This window comes from Peromyscus eremicus, chromosome X, assembly GCF_949786415.1.
Source record: "Peromyscus eremicus chromosome X, PerEre_H2_v1, whole genome shotgun sequence".
Taxonomy (NCBI): domain Eukaryota; kingdom Metazoa; phylum Chordata; class Mammalia; order Rodentia; family Cricetidae; genus Peromyscus; species Peromyscus eremicus.
In genome coordinates this window covers 111,849,031-111,868,469 of record NC_081439.1, presented here as the reverse complement: position 1 = coordinate 111,868,469, position 19,439 = coordinate 111,849,031, and the positions used below count along the sequence as shown (strand labels likewise).

Sequence of the window (19,439 nt, the reverse complement as noted above, 5' to 3'; positions counted from 1 at the left end):
TTCCTTATTTCTCCCCGAGTTTTCCTATTATCACACTAGAGAAACTGGTAAGGAAGAAATGAAGTTGCTTTAAGTCACAGATTATAAAAGGTAGAGGAGTAAGGGAAGCAAGGAAGGAAAAAACGAGGAGGCACAAAAGGATAGATAGGCAAGCTTTTCATTTTGAAATAATTTAGCTTAATATCACTGTGTTGAAACCAAACTATAATGAAAATGTAATGAGTAAATTACATGCTACAATGTGTGTGGGAAGGGTAATAGAGAAAGGCCCTTCCCCCAGAGAGAGAATTCCTTATGTCATTTTGCCATACTTTCTATTTGGAACTGCTCTGCTTTCCACAAAAAAGCAAAGGCAGAACCGTAAAGAGTGAAGCCTCAGGGAAATTCTTAGTCTCCCCATCAAACATGCTCTTCCTCCTTCTCAGCTATCATTAGTCATCCTGGTCACCTTGGCTTCCTCTCCTGGTTTCCCACCCCCTCAACAGGCTTCAAGTCCCAGAACCACCTCAGCCTTTCCTTAGGCTTCAGAACAGATGAGGCTGACCTTCATGGGTGAGTTCCATGAGGTCTTTGGAGCTCAACTGGGTCCCCTTCGTTTCTTCATCGGTGTCTTAGCACAGTCTTTTCCACGTGAGAGGTGCTTAGTATCATTTTAATTCTTTGATCAGGGAGAAAGCAATGCAATTAAATACATCTTCATGTTTTCTTATGGTTGTCTGAAAGCTCTGCATTACATTTGGACCCCAGTAATGAACTTTACTGTAAATTTGGAATACTTTGATATAATTATCAAATTTTAAAAGAATATCCTGTCATCCCTACTGTGTTGGACTTGCTCTTTAGGCCTAATGTAATGACCTTATTGGAAAAATACCTTTTTTGTAATTAATTTCTAAGGTTTTTTTTTGGAGGAATGTAGCTGTATAAATTAGAAATAGAGCAGGTCAACATGGGAAGGATCTGATTCTGTGTCTGAGTTGCTTTTTTTTTTTTGCACGTCATTAAGTGCCTAGATAGTTTTTATTTAGATGTGTTATTGTATTCTGAGCACTCCAGTATTGGGAACTGGATATCTAAGTTTAAACTCGATTTCCAGTGATAATCACATCATACTGTGCCCCATACATTCAGTACAATTATTTATCAGTCTAAAGTCAAAGTAAAGAATAAATAAACTAAGTGCAGCTGCAACTAATCTTAATATAAAGTGGAAAAAGAAAAAAATATGTGGAACTTGTTGATACTTTCTTTTCTATGTGAAAAAGGATGAGTGAGGATGTAGCTCAGTGGGAGCATGTTTAAGGCACTTGGTTCTTTACCCAGCACTATGTGGGGAAGGGGGCGTGCACGTGCGCACACACGTGCTCATATATGTACATGCAGAGACGAGAGCAGGACTTGGGGATGCCTTTCTCTAGCTCTCTGCTATATGGCCTGGAGACAATTCTCTTCTTGAACAAGAAGCTGGTGATTTCAGCTAGGCTGGCCAGCCAGGGAGCTCTCAGGACCCTGCTATCTCCAGGGTTACAGATTAACTTTGTAGCCAGTGCTTGCTTTGAGGGTTAGGAATCTGCTGATCCTCAGTTTTAGATTATCCATATTGAAACACTAGTCATCATTGGGCTGTTTGTTTTGAGGTAAAAGCATTTTCTTGCCTTTACCTCATATTTTCCAGGTATGTTTCTTGGGGGTGAGAGAAGGGGTAATGTTTTCAAATGACTGGGGCTTTCTGAAGCCAGTGAAGGTATGAATTTAAGGAGAGCTGAGGGAGTTTTTTCACTTCCATTTGGGTCCTGAAGAAACATTCAGGGAAACATCCTGGCAATGCTTGTAGAGCAAATGTGCTCACCATGGAACCAGAGCTCTCATGTACTTACTTGCCATTATAACTAATAGGCCTATTTTTGTAATCAGAAAATGAATTTATTTCCTAGGAACTTTGAGAAGAGCAGTCTTTCATTTAGTGATCTACATTGGCTTCCTGTACATCACTGCTAGCACCATTACTGATATCAGAGTCACAGAGTAAAAATGTGCAACTCTTCACTGTGGCCTTTTATAAATGGAATTATCAGTAACAGGAAAATGCTTGGTAAATAGCTAAATCTGTTGTTTGAATATAGAACCGTATTCCCTGATAGCCTAGGTTCACAGAAGTATGGTGGCAGACTAGCTTCATCTGGACACTTGCTGTAAATGTATGTTCTCTTGATGCATCCAATACCTGCTGAAGAAGACCATTGGTATCTTACTGATTTTCAAGAAACCGTCCTGGTAGTTCTAATGATCACAAATATTTGATAGGCTTTGGTCTAGAGAAAACTATAACAATTCAAGATGATGTTTCAGTGCTTGAGAATCTTTGCAAGTGTGTGTTGTTCTCTCCAGTGCTTCGTTGTTCATCCCCACTTGTTCCAATGTGGGAGAAAGTGGTGTCTGATTCACAGGACTCCTACACCCTTGGAAAGCCTTCTGTAGTTCTCCAGACAAAAGCATCACAATACCTATCATGTGAGGGAAGGCTCCGAGAGGTTCTTCATTTAAGACAGGAATTTACTGCTTCATATCCTAATATTTCTTAAAATTCTTTGACCATAGAACTTTATTTTGATGGACTATATAGAAACTTCTTGTGGAATATTATATAGGTGATTAGCCAAGATGCATATTGTTGGGTAAATGTGTGAAAATGAAATTAAATAAAATTTTCTTAGCTTTGTATCTGTCTGTCTGTTATACTGCTTTAGAAAGGTTAGTGAATTTCTGTACCTCTGAAGCTCTATTGTCAGTATTATGGACCTACAAAATTTTATAAGCAGCAAATGTGAGGACAAAATTCATGTGCATATTTGTACATGTGTATTTGCATATGATATATATGCGTATGTATGCACATATCACTTATGTCTATAGGCATGTAGTAAGTAAGCCTTTTTTTCATTCTTTACATTTATATGAGTCAATCTTAGCTTCCAAAAGGTTGGCTTGTTGATAGGAAAAATGGAAAATAAGCTGACTTATATAACCAGAATTAAATTGGGATTCAACTTTTATTATTTAACTACTTTGTATAATATTTGAAATCCATTTCCTACATATAATACCCACTTATCTTAGAAAAACTATATCAGAGACTGTGATGTTCTGTGCTTTGTGTATAATAAAAATGATTTTTATATATTTCATTAGGATTCTTTTTTTTTTTTTTTTTTTTGAGACTGGGTTTCTCTGTGTAGCTTTGCGCCTTTCCTGGAACTCACTTTGTAGACTAGGCTGGCCTCGAACTCACAGAGATCCGCCTGGCTCTGCCTCCCAAGTGCTAAAGGCGTGCGCCACCACCGCCCGGCTTCATTAGGATTCTAACAAGAATTTCTGCTGTGCTAATTTTCAGAAATTTTGTTTGTTATGTTTTCTCAGTGCTGGGACTAGATCCTGGGGCCTTTGGCATGATGGCAAGTGCTCTACCACTGAGGTTTCCTCTAGCCTTTGTTACTGCTAAATCATGTAGGCCACTTGTAATAGGAAGAGAACAATTAGTCTCTTGAGTGATAGTTTCTTGACGGTCCAGGAGGAGAGAGCAAAGGGTATTTGAAGTGATTTAGGAGAATTAGAGTAATATGTGGCTCTGCTTTTTTATCTTCTGCTCCTCCACCTACTATAACGCTAGGATGTGGTAGCAGCAATTGCTTAACAGTAATAGCCAGTTCTCAGAAGAGAGATCTTCTCAGTTTTCAGCATTATGTATAAACTATTTGTCTAGGCATTTGATAATTTATATTTCTTAGAGAATAATGCATTACTTCCAATAGAGAGCCAAAATGATACAAATATCTGCAATTTGTTAGACTATTTATAATTAATTATGAGCAAGTGTTTTAGTTTTATTGAAAAAAACTAATAAAATACATTTTTGTATATGCTACTATTTTATTTCCAAAACATACTAAATTTTCCCAGTCCCTATAGTCATTCAAAGAACCTATAAAGTATATGAAATTAGGAATTATTTGTAAATTAATGGAATTTGAAATAATTACAAAAGAATGCACTTGGATTCCACTTCGGGATTCTTTCCAGTAGAATCTGCATTCATATTGAAATTTATTACTCGTTAGTTTAGGAAAAATACATTTAGAGTGTGAATAGTCTGTGTTAGCTGGTTTTCTGTTGCTATTACAAAAATCCCTTAAAAGAAGAAAAGATATATTGTTGTCTCACAGTTTCAGAGGTTTTCATCTGCTGTCTGTCCTTGGATCTGTTAAGTCCTGTGATAGGAAAGCTTTGGCAAAGGAAGCCTGCTCACCTCGTGGCCGCCAAGAATAAAATAGAGATAGACAGATATGGAGGAGATAGAGAGAAAGCTCAAAAGAGAAAGGGAGAGAGATTGATTGATTGATTGAGGTCTCAAAATTGACTTCTAGTAAACATTCCAAGTGATCATAATTGAGCCTAATATCCTAAAGTGTATGTCACCTGCCAGTAAAGTTACCATCTGGGTGGCAAGATTTCACACATGACCCTTTTATGAATATTGCAGATCCAAACCAAAATAATCAGTTATAAATGCTTGATTCTCATAACAATGGATATATCAATTGTTATTGTTTTTTCTGTAATACTGTCTCCAAAAGTATGTTTTTCATTCTGTGTGTTCAGTTGTTCAGTCACTTGTCATATGAGCCAGATTCTTGTCATTAGCAGATGTCTATAGCACTTTATGCTTTAAAAGTTGTGGAAAAAAACTAAATGATAAATTGAAAAATTGATATGTGTACATTACTGATGTATTTACATGATGTAGCCACCTACTCACTTATATCTGAAAATCACAAAGTTCATCGAACTAAGCTTTTGGTGGGGGAAGACTTTTGGGAGATAGTGTGTGTGTACTTTGAGTTGTCACTTGCCTCTGTTCTTAGAGGAATGGAATACTTCAGAAGAACAATCTGTACTGTTCTTTTCAAAATGAGGTTGAACTTTTGTAAACCCTTTGGAGTTTTGCCCCACTTTGTGATAATGTTGAACCTACAGGACTCAAACACTTGTGATCAGAGTAAGCCTGCTCTAGAATGAAAACACTGTGTTTTTAAAGTTCTTCCCTTAGGGTGGTGATAATGGTCACAAAGTGCCACACTTTCCCCACTGGTTCTCTCTCTCAGTAGAGTTTTGCTTGACTGTTCCCTTTTGCTGAGTCTTAGTGGCTTGTGCTTAAGCTCCCATGACCCAACTCCTGAAAAATTAACATTGTTTCTCCCCAACAAACTGGTGAAGGGCTGAAACTTTGTGTTGAAAGAGGACTGACTAATCATTCCACTTTAGCACAGAGGGAAGACTTTCTTGTTTGTTTCAGTGACTGACTAGTTGCTGCATGTTTTTGTGTCCCCTCCCTTTCAAACTTGTGTGTGTGTTGGATGTACAAATGATTGTGCATGTGGAGGCCAGAAGTTGATGTCCTGTGTCTTTCTCTACCATTCTCTACGTTAATTTTGAGGCAGAACATTTTTTGATGAACCTGGATGCATGCTTCGAAAGACTGGCTGGTCAGCAAGCTCTGGAGATCCACCTGCCTAGCACTGAGGTTATAGAAAAATGGGTTTCCTTGTGACGTTTTCACAAATATACATCATTATGCTTTTTCTTATTTGCCTCCTCTCTCTGCCCTCTCCTATTCTCCATCTCTTGGCTGGTCCCCTCTGTTCCTACAGATAGTCCTTCCATCTACTTTTATGTCACTCAGATTCCCTTACACTCTCTTGTTTTCCCCTACCCTCTCCTTTTAGATCTCTTCCTCCCCTATCATGGTCCCCTTCTCAATGAAATAAATGTAAACATCCAATAAGTATTTGAAAAGTTGTTCAACAACCTTTGTCATCTGATACACGAATTAAAATTTCTTTGAGATTCCATTTCATCCCAGTTACAATGGTTTTTGTCAGGAAAGCAGGTTCTGGTGATGATGACAAGAAAGAGGAACCTACATACACCATTAGTGGCAATGTGAACTAGGCAGCCATTATTGAATTCAGTAAAATGATTCCACAACATACTAAAGATATGGCTACCATATGACCCAACTGTACCACTTATGGGCATATACAAAGACTCCCCAACAAACTAGTGAAGGGCTGAAACTTTGTGTTGAAAGAGGACTAATCATTCCACTTTAGGACAGAGGGAAGACTTTCTTTTTATGACCGATGTTGCCAATGTTTTGCACTACCTAGCTTATTTTTGCTTTATGGCTTTATGAAATATTGGCTTTATGAAATTGGCTTTATGACATATTTTCTAGAATGGAATTTGACTTGCCTTATATAGAAAGCATAAACTATAGGAATACTTGCACATCTATATTTAGTGCACTATATGAAAACTAGTTTTTAATTACATTTATTTATGTGTATGTCCTTATGCATATGTGTTCTATAGTGTGCATATGAGGGTCATAAGACAACTTGCATGAGTCAGTTCTCTCCTACATTGTGGATCCCAGAAATCAAACTAAGATCATCAGACCTGGTAGCAAGCACCCTTAACCACTGAGTCACCCAGGGAAGACTATATTTAGCATTCAGTTACCTTGTCGGTTTATTTTCTCTTCACTCAAAATACCTCTGTACTTAATAAAGTGTCTCACTCTACATATATTTGTATATTAAATAGTTTCTCACTATACCTAATATCGATTAATATTCAGTCCTTGTTAGAGGTAATGTAGAGATTCAGCTAGTAGAACTATTAGAAATTATCTATCAAACTCTCCTCAATTTAGCTCTACCAAAGTATTACTAGGCAATAAGGTATCTTGGTCTTCAGAACGTGATCTGTGGCTAGAATAAAGCACCTAGGTTAAAGTCCAAACTCTGTTCCTTTTTTTTTTAATCTCCATCAGCTTAGACACTTTCTTTATTTTGTATTTCACTTCTCTCCATTATGAAGAGTCAATGAGGTAATGCATTTATAACACTTTGACCAGTGCATGGTAAATACACAATGAAGGCATCCACCTATATTAGATGGACACACTGTGAAAAAATACAAACCAAATAGGTGGGGGTGCACACATCTGTAATCCCAATGCCCCAAAACTGAGGCAGGAGGGTTGAGAGTTTGAGGCATATACATACATATATACATACACACATATACATATGTATGTATGTATGTATGTATGTATGTATGTATGAAGCCAGACTGGGCTGCATGGTAAGACACTGACTCAACTCCCCAAAATTAAACCAGTTCACATCATCCTATAAATCCTTAAAATGACTTTTTGATGTGATGGGATTAGTGGAAAACATAAATGTGTGTTAATTGTAGTCTCGTGTCAAGTAGCCTAAGCTAAAACTATATGTACAACTTACCTCCATCATACTTATAAATAATTTGAATTGCTTAATACATCAGTGCTCATTTATCTGTATAGAATGTAGTGTGTAATAAATTCACTGCAAAACATTAAATGCTATAAGACAAAAAACATGCTCCAATTACCTTTAGTAGAAAAATCCATGTGAAAGACCTTTATGCCGATGTTTTGCACTACCTAGCTTATTTTTGCTTTATGGCTTTATGAAATATTGGCTTTATGAAATTGGCTTTATGACATATTTTCTAGAATGGAATTTTACTTGCCTTATATAGAAAGCATAAACAAACTCATTTAATTTTTTTCAAAGACCCATTTTCCAAATTTTATCCTGATTGACAAGGAAGACACAATGTAGCTGAAGTAGATTTGTTTTATTTTAGTGTTCCTCTCCAAATGGAGGACTCCACTTAATAAAGTACACCGATTAGACTGCACAGTGGCATGGTGACACCTTTCTGTGCTGAATATAAGTTTTCATAGTGTGAAAAGTACCACCTCCTTACAAGGCACCAGTCTTCCTATAAGTCTTCTTCCAGCTCTTTAAGTTTACTTCAGGAGTAAAATTGATAGATTTTAAACACAGCTAATTAGTTCTCTCTGTTCTTTGCTTGGCTTAATTTTTCTCCTTGTTTGGGATTTAGAGATATGCATCTTTTGGCAATGATCATATTTCAACTTCTCAGTAAAGTCATGAGACATTTGTAGTTGAAAGATTGATTTCTTTTAAAAGAGAAAACCTCCTTTAATCTCTTTTACTTAAAGTAATCCATGTTCTAGTCACATTGTAGATGGCCTTGTTTAGGTCTTTGACTAGTAGGAACAGTTTCATCATTGTCAAATATTAACAGCTCACCAAAAGCAGCAGGTGATTTTAATAAGATTTCTGTACTTACTGAACCAGGTTTGGAAAGGATTGTTTTAAAACACATTTTTAAAAAAAGTTATGGTAGCAGTATCATTTAGAACTTTTTGTCAATTCAGTTTATATCTCTGAGACACATCTCTGAATTTGGTTGAAATTGATGAAAGTTGGTGGATGTTAAGTCAAGACAGAATCATTTGCTTGTTTTCATGTCTACAGAACAAAAGAGGGAACTGAATGAACTTTTAGATGAATCTCAGATACATTTTGCTGAAAATGCCACTTTATTTAAATATAGTACACTTGGGGTTTGGAGTTTTATTTTGGAATTTATATGACACTCTAAACTGCCTTGACTCTAGATCTTACAGCTTTAAATTAATATTAAATAATGGACTTAGATAAAATAGATATACATAAATATATATGAAGTAACTAACAAAATGTGCTTTAGTGCATGCTGCCAAGTATTTTATAGAGGTGGCCTGTGTCACCAAATAAAACTTGATGCTTAGAAATTGCATTTTTTATTGGTTGGGAGTACGATAGGTGTGTGAGAAGAATAATAATTTTAATGTGAATGTATTTGTCTCTTTGAGGTTTGTAACATGATCTCAAACTTACAAACTTAGCAACAACCTGTAAACATTTTGATACTATGCTCTTAAAATTCATTGTCTGAAAGAATCTTCATCTTTAGCACAAGAATAACTGATTTTTATCTTGATGTCCCTAATTTTAAAATGCAGTATTAAGTCTGTAATTGTATGTACCCATTGTACAACCTTTGTGTGGATGGATAGGTGCCTGGATTTTGAGACAGTTACCACATTTATTAGCAACACACTGAGTCTTACAAAGCTAACTCGTTTAAGTCTGAACAACCATTAGCATTTTTCTCATCTTATGTTCTACTTACATATTTGGAAGATATTTATCTAAATTAAATCCTTGTTTGAAACCTATTTTACATAGAGGCAGGAAATTTAATTTTACTAAATGGAAACCCCAAAGTTTAAGCGTAGCACATAACTAAACCCCATAGGAATGGAGAGAATTGCCAAATACCTTCCTACTTCCTGAGTTTTAGTACAGTTAAAACTCACTTGAGACCCTTAAGTCATGGAAAGCCTGGAGTAACTGGCTTGGTTCCAGGGGAAAGAAGTCACAATGTAGGAAAGCCAGTTTGACAGAGGTGACTTGAAGTTCTTACTTGAAAAGTTGCCTGAGGAAGCCTTCAAACAAAGGAAAGCCACAACAGGCAAGGCAAAATTCCTGAGGAAGCCGACAACTTCTAAGAGGCCTTGGGAAGACGATAGTGGGATGTTGTTTCGTAGCAATCATAGAAACCCATGACCATCTTGTTAGCTTTGAGGAGATCGAGTCTAGGCAAAAGAACAAACAACCCCCCAAAAAAACCAAAACATTGCAATGGAAAATCTCTTTTTCAATTTAGGACAGAAATGAAAATGAAAACAAAACAACAAAAAAACAGCTTTGACCTATGAAGTGTCATGAGTTCTAGTTTGAGCATCAGTTTCTTTATCTGTAGCATTAGGAAGATGGATTTATGGATTTGATTGGGATTTTCATGAGTCATTCTATAGAGAGATGGTAGTGGACATTTGATGCAGTGTGGTAAATTTTAATAATTAAAAAATGGTTGTAAAATGCTTAGTGAACAAGAGTGAGCAGATTTCTTTACTGTAGGCCATATGGGACTCTTGTATATTTTCACTCTCTGAGAGAGGAACACATTATGCCATTTCTTCCTACTGTTTGATCAGAACTCCCTGACCTAGTGGTCTGTAGTGCACATCCTGGCAAATGCTAGACTAAAAGATTTCCAGGGCTCTTTCCACTTTTGTCACTTAGTGTTTCTGTTATATGTCCATTCATGGAGAAAGTTCCCCAGCATGGTGTGATTTCATTCATTTACAATTTACTAATTCTGATTCTTTGATAATTCCACTCAAAGAGTCTACATTACTAATAATAAAAATAAATTCAGGACTGTGATTATCAATTGATTCCTAAATTGATCACCACTTCTGTGATATATATTTATATTCAGTAATGTGAGCCTCTTACAGCCATTTTCTGGAACATATTATTTTGTTCATTAGAATTAGCCATGGCCTTGACTTTTCCCTTGTTTTAATAGGAGTGATCAAGCATTGACTGAAAAAAAACTATTCCAATTTTGTGTTTTAAGTATGTAGTTGCATAAATTTTATGTGAGTATATATAGTTACATGACACTAATCACTCATTTTCCTGGATGTTAATGTATGACTTCTGCTTGAATTAGAGTATTCAACAGACAGAAGAAAGAAAAAGCCAGCCTCCCTGATTAACCTCTCCTTAGCCCACAAATTAAAAAGAAAGTCTTAAAAATATAAAAGCCTCGTTTTCCTGCAGCATTTTCTGTGCTCAAAAAAATCTGTTGTATAAATTTGGAGTCAGGTTGGGAGTGTAGCTCAAAGGTACAGCGTTCTACGGAACGCTCTCTCTACAAAATAAAGTCAGTCACGTACCATGCGCCTTCTCGTCTTAACCTAAAGAGGGAGCTCCAACAGGCATTGCAGTCACTTAAATATACAGATAAGTAAGTGTACAGTTTTGCCTCTGTGGCTTGGAAGGCGGAGTGGCTGACAGAGTAAATGATTGGTGTGAAGCTTGTGGTGGGAGGAGCAACGCAGTGAACAAATTGCCTTCTCCAACAGCCAACTTCCTTCAGTTCCTTGCAGCTGGTCAGGTAAGCTGGAGCTTAGCATTCCTTCTGGGTGACTGTGTACTGATCGTGTGCTGATCGGTCGGTCCCATAAGAGGGAGCTTCTCTGGGCCTTTTGGTAAAGGGAGTAAAAGGGATTTGGGAGAGTTTGACTTTACTTAGCTCAGTTCACAGCATAGAGGGAATGTGGAGAAAGTTACCAGATAAAATATTGAATGGAGCGTACTTATACTCGGATCGCTTATCAAAAATTCAAACTAAACTAGGAGTCCTGTATTTGTATTTGATAAATTTAACATCCCTAGGTAGGATTCCAAGCAAAAGCCTTAGCGGGGAAGAAAGGGCACAAGCAGCTGGTGTTCTTTTTGTCCTGGCTTCCTAATTGCTGTGGTAGATGCTGAAGGGGGTGTCCAGACAAAGAAGGTAAAGGCGCTGCTGTAGTGCAGTAGATTCAACTGCTAGGCAGAGACACCCTTTTATATTGTTTCATAACAATGTCTATGTAGTAAGTAGCAGTTTGAGTGCATGCCTTTAAGTGTATTTTGTTCCTTTCGGGTAATACACTAAGTTTTCTGTATTTAATGGCATTTTATGTTAGCTACTACCAGATGCTGAAAGCCAGCTTCTGTGAATGCTTACCACCAGAAGTGCCTTCTGAATCTGATGATAACTTGCCACCAATGTGTTTATCTTAAGAGTTTAGTTTGATTCTGCCTATTTTTTAAATAGAGATCATTCATTCACAAGGGTCTTGTGAGTCCAATTAAAATTTTATCTAAAATGACTGAAGGTATTTGATTTGAGCAGGGGTAAAAACTGTATGTGGAGTGTGGGGAACGGGGAGGAGCAGCAGAAGTAGATGTGGGATATTGTTGAGGTCAGCTTGCTTTGCCTGTGGTCAGCAAGTAGGTCTTTTACTGTTGTTTATTCTTTCAAAGTTTTCAAAGAAAAATTCAAGCTCCTGATTATTCAGAAGTAAATCTTTAATGTGAACTAAGGTGATCTTGGGTGAAATATATTTCTTTAAAGTTGATATATACAGGAGAAAGCCACAAGGAGGCTGTACGTGCCGATTTTCCTAAAGCCACGGATTTCACCTTTGTCTAAGTAGCTTAGGGGAACTGGACCTACAGCATGTTCTGAGAAATTCTGGGGAGGGGTGGGGCAGGCAAAGACGCACTTTGTTCTAAACTGACCCAGAACTACAGAGCTCCCCTTGGACAGGCCCAGGTGCTGATTAGATATGCATCAATGGCTGGATTTTTTTGCTGTTGTTGTTCATCTGATGGAGGGCCTATATTCTGGGGGGGATATTGAGGCTCCTGGCATTAGAACTAGGGGCCGTATCTGTGTGCCTCATGGATTTATGTCACTCCTGGTTCAGCTATACTAAATTACTAGGGTGTTTCAACCATGATGATTATATATCCCTCGAGGTTCAAAATCATAGCAGAAAACTTATAGACTAGCTGTTTTCTAAACCTGAATGAAATATTAGTTTGTTTAGAAAATTCAACTAGGAGTCATCTCAGTCATATGTTGACTATTCTGTCTCTTGGAAAAAGAAGGATCTTATGAAAGGCAATAGAAAGGGGAGCAAGAATTTTTAAACGTGGTGCTCTATAAAATTGTTTGTCCAAAGTCTAGCAAATTTGTGTGGCCACTATTCACCAGACACCAGATACATCCCTGGGGGAATTCAAAGATGAGGAAAATAGAGTTCTTCCCAGAGATACACTAGAAGTCTAGCAGAGGAGATAGGCATGCAAACAATTTATTGATGTATTTAGTGACAAGTGCTTGGGCAATGCTGAGTATACAGTTGGAGGTACAAAAGTGGGAGAGGTAAGGGGTATGGGGGTGGGGAGAAAGCTCCAGGAACAATCTTTACAGACACATAGTCATTTGAACAGACTCCATCTTGGGTAGTGAGAATGGGGAAATTTGGCTTTTGTGCTTACTAAGCTGCTTGTGAATTAGGACAAATCCCTTCACCCGTTCGGCCTTCATTTTCTTTCTCTGCCAGATAGGGGTACACAAGATGTTCCTGGTTCAGCCCTAAAATGTTTCAGTTCTCGGAATCAAATTATCTTAGTGGGCTCTCCTAGAACAACAGACAATTGTTGAGCCTAATCCTCCCTTCGTTCTTTGGAGGTCACAGCTACAAAGCTCTCTTGAAGTAGATAGGCAAGAAAATTCTACTCTCTTCCCGGTCTTGCCTATTCAAACTTGATAGCTGGTTGCATGGAAGCCATGATTGCCTGGAGAAATTTGCCTTTGAGTTGTTTCTAGAAAGAGGGTTCTAATAGTTCTAATAGGGAGTGTTGACTAATTTGGAGGAGCACTTAGCTAGCCCATTCCTTCGTAGTTTGTGTTCAGCCTCATTAATTTTGCCTTCAACATATTTCTTAAAAAACTGTTTGTTAAAACTTCTTTTTCCAGGTTTCTTGCCAGCAACTCGAGTTTATATAAAGGTGCAGCAAGCTAAGGGTACTCTTGGTACGATACCTCAATACTGACTGGTGATAAACTATTTGGAAGAGAAAATTGCGCAGATTATCCCTATTATCGGAAAGACAGATCTCCAAGAAAAAGAAAGTGGGGATTTGCTAGTAACTGCTGATAGGTGGCTAACACTCGGTGTGGGTTGATGTTGATTCTCCTTTTGCCCTTTCAGATAATTCCTAGATTTCAATGTATCTGTGATGGTTGCAGAAAGCAGACATCCTAGTGCCTGGGAAGTGCAGATTCTATATTCCCTCCTACATCCTCTGAGAAGCCATGTCTGTAAGCATACAGATGTTATGGTGGGACATCACAGATCAGGAATTTTTCCTTCATTTACCACATGATCATTAAAACAGAACAACTATTTTTCTTCTTGAACAAATCATATAGGTGGTATTTTTAATGTTTAATTTTTAGCTGCTGTGTTTGGCAGGCCAATAAGATTATGTCTTTGAAAAGGTAATTCAGGTATAATTGTATTTGAGAGAGGTTATTTTCATCTCCCCCCTCCATAAACCCAAATGTATATGAAGAAGCAAGTTATTCTGCAAACAGCTTTTTTTTGTTGTTAAAGATACAGTTACTGACAGAGGGTAGTTTTCAGCTTCCTGGAGTCCTTTTCTTATTTTGATAGATGGCAGGGCTTTCTCATGAACATAAAAAGTACTTTTCATAGGGTTTTTTCTACCAACTACATAGTATTCTGTTAACTGACAGACTCTCTCATAACTCCCAAGACTTAGGTAGGATTTGAATTATTACAATGCTACTTTTTCTTTCTCGGTTAAAGGCTTTCTATTCACGTTTGAAAAGCCTGAAGGTACAGGAAAGGCAAAAGATTGAATTTTGGAGGTTTTATAAATGCTCTGCAAGTTTTTCCTTTGTCTGTTATCAACCTTTTGATGCCAATGTGGTTCACAGATGTCATCAGCTATTCCTTTGCTCCGTTGCTTTTTTGTTGCATTTTCCAAGACTGTAGGTTGGGAAAGAGGGAACTGGGAGATTCATCAGTGTGGGAGCACTTGTTTCAGCAGAGAACTACTTTCCTTCTTGAATCATTGTGCTAGTTGTTTAACTTAATAACATAATGATGACCAGGTGATAATGACATGGTTTTCAAAAGAAAGTGGGAAAAGAGGGAAATTGAGGCAAGCATAAATGAGCTCACTCTAAGTCCTTTATTTAAAACACAAGTCACTATATGGTTAAGGGGTGAGGGAGATTGACTTAAATGTCCTGGCCAGCCTTAGCTGCTGTTGTTAGGATAAAGTCTCTTAGGCCAAAGGATGTTGTCTCCTAACATTTATGAAGTCCTTAATGACATGGTCTAATACTTACCTAATACATGACAACTCTGACCCTCTGGGTCTAAATAAGAATACAGAGGGCTTGAGACACCATTGACTTTGCTGGGGAATATGAGGAGTTATTTTTCAGAGCCAAGATTGGTACTGGGTTATTATGGATCCATTGGGAAAGCGTGTCCTGTCGCCCACTCAGACGGCTTAGTGGTTCCAGGGGCATCATGGGAACCTTTCTAATCTGTATTCATTATTTTCCAAAGGACAACAGCAATCTTTTGGGACAGTTCACATCCACATCCTATCCTATAGATAAATGCTTTACCAAAGTCATTTTACTGCTAAGAATGAAAAACAAGGGTTACCAAATGTCAAAACTAAATTTATACCCCCCATAATGCCAATTAAAATATTTAAGTCTGTAACTAAATTTGGGATTCTTGAAGAATGAACTTTATTTATAGGTTTATTATCACCAAATGTTCTACATATAAATATATTACCATGAATCCTGAAGTGAGTTTTAAAATATATATAAAGGGCTTAGTTTTTCTTTGTACCAGTGTATTCCACAGATAACATAGATATTAAATTACATGGTCTCCTCATCTATTGTTTTGAAAGAAAAATGTAGATTTTGTATTTTATAAGATTTTTTAAAATACAAGCAGCAGTCTCTGGTAAGGTAGTATTGCTATGCATTTGCATTGTTATAGAATTAAATTATGGATTCTGTCACTCAAAAAAGAATGCTTTATAAATCAAGTAAAATCTCATAACTAAGACGAATAAGGTTTTTTTTTTTTAATTTTATGCTTCCTCATATCCCATGCTTTGGTTTTATAGCCCAACTTGATGTAATTTTTACACTTGCATTTATTTTTTCTTTTGCTATTTCTGTGTACTGTTTTTGCTTTGTAAAAATCTCATTAGTTTCTGAAAAAAAAGAAGCTTAAGGAAAGTTACTATTTGTAATGGACAGTAATATAAAATCATAAAGGCATGTTCAATTTTTTTCTCTCTGGGTTGGCAGAAAATGTGCCAGATACACTGTACTTCCTTCCTTCCTTTGTTCTTTCTCTTTCTTTTATTACAGTAAATGTAAATTTTGCTAAAATTCTGTAATTTTGAGCAAATGCTAAAATTCCAATTAGTCCCCTTTCTTTCTCTTTAACAGATATTCTATTGTTTGGACTTCTGAATATAAAAGATGTTTTTATATGTTTTTTTCTCTTGCAGAGCGGTTTCAAATCATATTCCATAGTTACATATACTAATTGTCTTAAGTTATCTAGGTTTTGCAACCCAAGGCAATCCTGCTCAGCAGCTGCCTGATTTCTTTTCCTCACTGCTGCTGTGTAACTGCCCCAAACCATAGGAATTGATCCATTTCCCTGAATGTGAGTAAGCAGCAAGATGAAAGATAGGCAAAGGTCGGGAGTAAGGTATTTCCACCTGGTCAAAGGGAAGAGCCCCCGTGCAGCTGCACTGCAGCTGCTGAAGAAAAGGACTGAAATTCAGAGGAGAGGTCAGAGAGAGATTGAGATTTAAGATCTGGACAATCACAGGGCTGCCTGCAACTTTGGAACAATTCCCTTTCTCTGGGGAAATGAGATGAGAGAAGAGAACAGGATTTAGGCCTGAGCCTTGGGGAAATCTTTGCTGTTGGGGTACAGAAGGAGTAGCAGGTTGGCTGAAGTAGAAGCATAAACTGTCATGCTATGAAGGAAGTCACCAAGTGCTATGCATCTTCTAGGCTTTGGATTTTTGAGCCAGATAACTTTAGTTATGGCGCTGGAGGGTAAGTGGTCTAGGCACTGTAATCCCTGTGACTGCCATAGCCTTTAAGGGAGGTAAAGTAGATGTAGAACAATGTTTACAGTTTTCTTGGGAAAAGACCCCTGAGATTGTGATTTTAGTGTGGGTGAAAATTTCGTTACAGTCCTTATATGTGTTGAAGTTGTATAACTTTTCCTAAGCTACTTGTATGAATTATTAATAACATTATAATAACATTCCTAACTCTTAGTATGTATAATGTCTTCATTTTCCAAGATTTAACAATAAAATGTAAAGATATATTTGAAGTCAGAATATTATTAGATTTTTATAAATTATTTTAATTTAGTTAAAAAATAAATTTACCAGTGGAAGAAACAAAAGGGCAAATGACAGAAAGCAATAAATTTACTTTCAATTTTTCATACTAGGTTTTAAGTTATACTCTACTTCATGAATATGTGCAATTACCATGCAAGTATGTGTGTGTGTGTGTGTGTGTGTGTGTGTGTGTGTGTGTGTGTGTCGGAATTAATGAAGACTCTTCTACAATGCATTCAAATTTGCATTATATGTAGCTCAGTAAACATTTTGAGTACACACCATGTTTCTCAGTGAAATTGTAGAAATGTCCACATAGAAAGATACTGAAATATGAATGAGTGAATACATATATACCATTTAGAGAAGTAAAATGCATAGGATGTGTTGAATGAAAACTCTTGGTGAACCAACTCATTTTTCTCCTGGGAATTCAGGTAGCCTAGCAACTTGCATTCTTGAGTCCAAAATGAAAAGGTTGCATTTTTTTTCTCCCTTCATCTTCCTCCTCAAATAACTTCATGCACTATAAAGAATGAACATCTGTGGGAAAATGTTTTACTTGCAGTTGTGCTTATCTTAAAAGGCTTATGGTGGATTTAGTAATCCAAACAAGATAGTTGTTAGTTGCTTCATGTAAGGGTCATAGTTCAATACAGTGGTAGGTCATATTAAGACATTGTAATAAACAACTTGTCCTACCACATAATCGGCAGCTGAGTAAGCATTTAGGTGACATGAAAGGCATGTGGGATTTTTGTATTTGATTTTTTTTAAATGGGTCCCACTCTGTAGCCTAAATTAGCCTCAAATTCATGGCAGTCCTGCTGCCTCTGTCTCCACAATGCTGGAATTACAGACATGAGCCACTATGCATGGTTCAATGGAATTCAAATAGTAGCCTCTCTTGAAAGTGCTTAAACTATGAATAAAAATTGATGAGAATCCGATACTTTAGTTCCAAGTATCGAAATGACCTGAGGACATTGCTGCTACAACCTGAGGAGCAATGTGACTGCCAGGCATACAGATTTATTCTCAGATTATCAAAACCTCACTGGATTCCAGGATATTTTTCACATCATAAGGCTTTGAGGAAATAAAAAGCTTTCGCGCCTAGAATGTCCCAGGTAATAGAGTACAGAATTTATGTACTTGCATGTGATTCTTAAATATCCTCCCTGAATTTTCTTAATTAGTTGTACATATGGATCCAGATCCCAATTCTTAAACAAATGATTTTACATTTCTTATTGAAAGATTTTTATTTAACTTTTAAATTTCTACTTACATTTTATGGCATACCTTTCCTAATATTTTATGTTCTAAATACAATATGATGCATATCAAAGTAAAGCAAAACAGAGGCAGTAAGAGAATTCTGGAATTAGACCAACTAGATTTTCATTCCAGTTCATTTTTCCATGGCTATGTGCCCATAGGCAAGTCACTTCATTTCTCCTAGCCTCAGTTTCTTCGACTGGGAGAGGAAGATTTAAGAGTGTCTCTCAGTTTTTACAGGGCTGGTAGAAAGCAAAGGAGTGACTTCATGGATAGTGCTTGTGACTGTGGGCTCCTAAGAGTTCCGAAAGTTTCTAGTATTTCTTTAGTCATATCAGAATTTTAGATATACTAAACAAAAGTTTGTCTCAACTTTTGCTATAAGGGTCGGTGCACTCGAGAGAACTGCAAGTACCTCCACCCTCCACCCCACTTAAAGTCGCAGCTGGAAATTAATGGGAGGAACAATCTGATTCAACAGAAGACTGCCGCAGCCATGTTCGCCCAGCAGATGCAGCTTATGCTCCAAAACGCTCAGATGTCATCTCTTGTAAGTTATGGCAGAGTCTTTGAAAACTGCCAGTTCATGTGGAGTATTCGGGTTGCTGTATGACAGTTTTCCTAATGCTAGGTGCTGCTGCTCACCAGCTCCATGGCTGTTATCAAAACATATATGCTTGCTGGGCATTGGTGGCGCACACCTTTAATCCCAGCACTCGGGAGGCAGAGGCAGGCGGATCTCTGTGAGTTCGAGGCCAGCCTGGACTACAGAGTGAGTTCCAGGAAAGGCGCAAAGCTACACAGAGAAACCCTGTCTCGAAAAACAAAAAACAAAAAACAACAACAACAAAAAACCATATATGCTTACATTAGAATACCTCTGCAGGGTCTTTGGGAAGTTAAGTACTACAAAATTGAAGGCAATTCTTGTGTTCTGCTTACCAGTTCAGAGCTGTTCATATGAAGGAAGCAATCAGGTGTGCTTTTAAATAAATTCTCTTTTATAATAATTTCGGATTAGAAAAATTCCAAAAACATGGCAGGGAATCTCCCATTTTGTTTCTTACCCAGACTTCTTTCTTTCTTATTTTTTGTGAGGTGCTAGAGATTGAACTCAGGGATTTGAACATAGTAGGCAGTAGCTCTACTACTGAGCTGTACATTTATCCTTACACTTAGATTTTCAACAATGAGGGTAATGAAATCTAAGGCCTTATGCATGTTATACAAGCACAATACTACTAGGCTGTAGTTCCCTCACACAATGTTAATATTTTC

The 19,439-nt window shown here is 37.2% G+C and overlaps 1 protein-coding gene across 1 annotated transcript in view; it reads left to right on the top strand.

Annotated features, from left to right (window-relative positions):
- Positions 1 to 18,774, top strand: part of Mbnl3 (muscleblind like splicing regulator 3) — a 31,685-nt gene extending 12,911 nt beyond the window's left edge. The window contains exon 2 of the mRNA XM_059251550.1: positions 18,547 to 18,774. Within this exon, the coding sequence (XP_059107533.1) occupies positions 18,547 to 18,774 (228 nt within the window). The remainder of the gene's footprint in view (positions 1 to 18,546) is intronic.
- Positions 18,775 to 19,439: the final 665 nt, after the last annotated feature.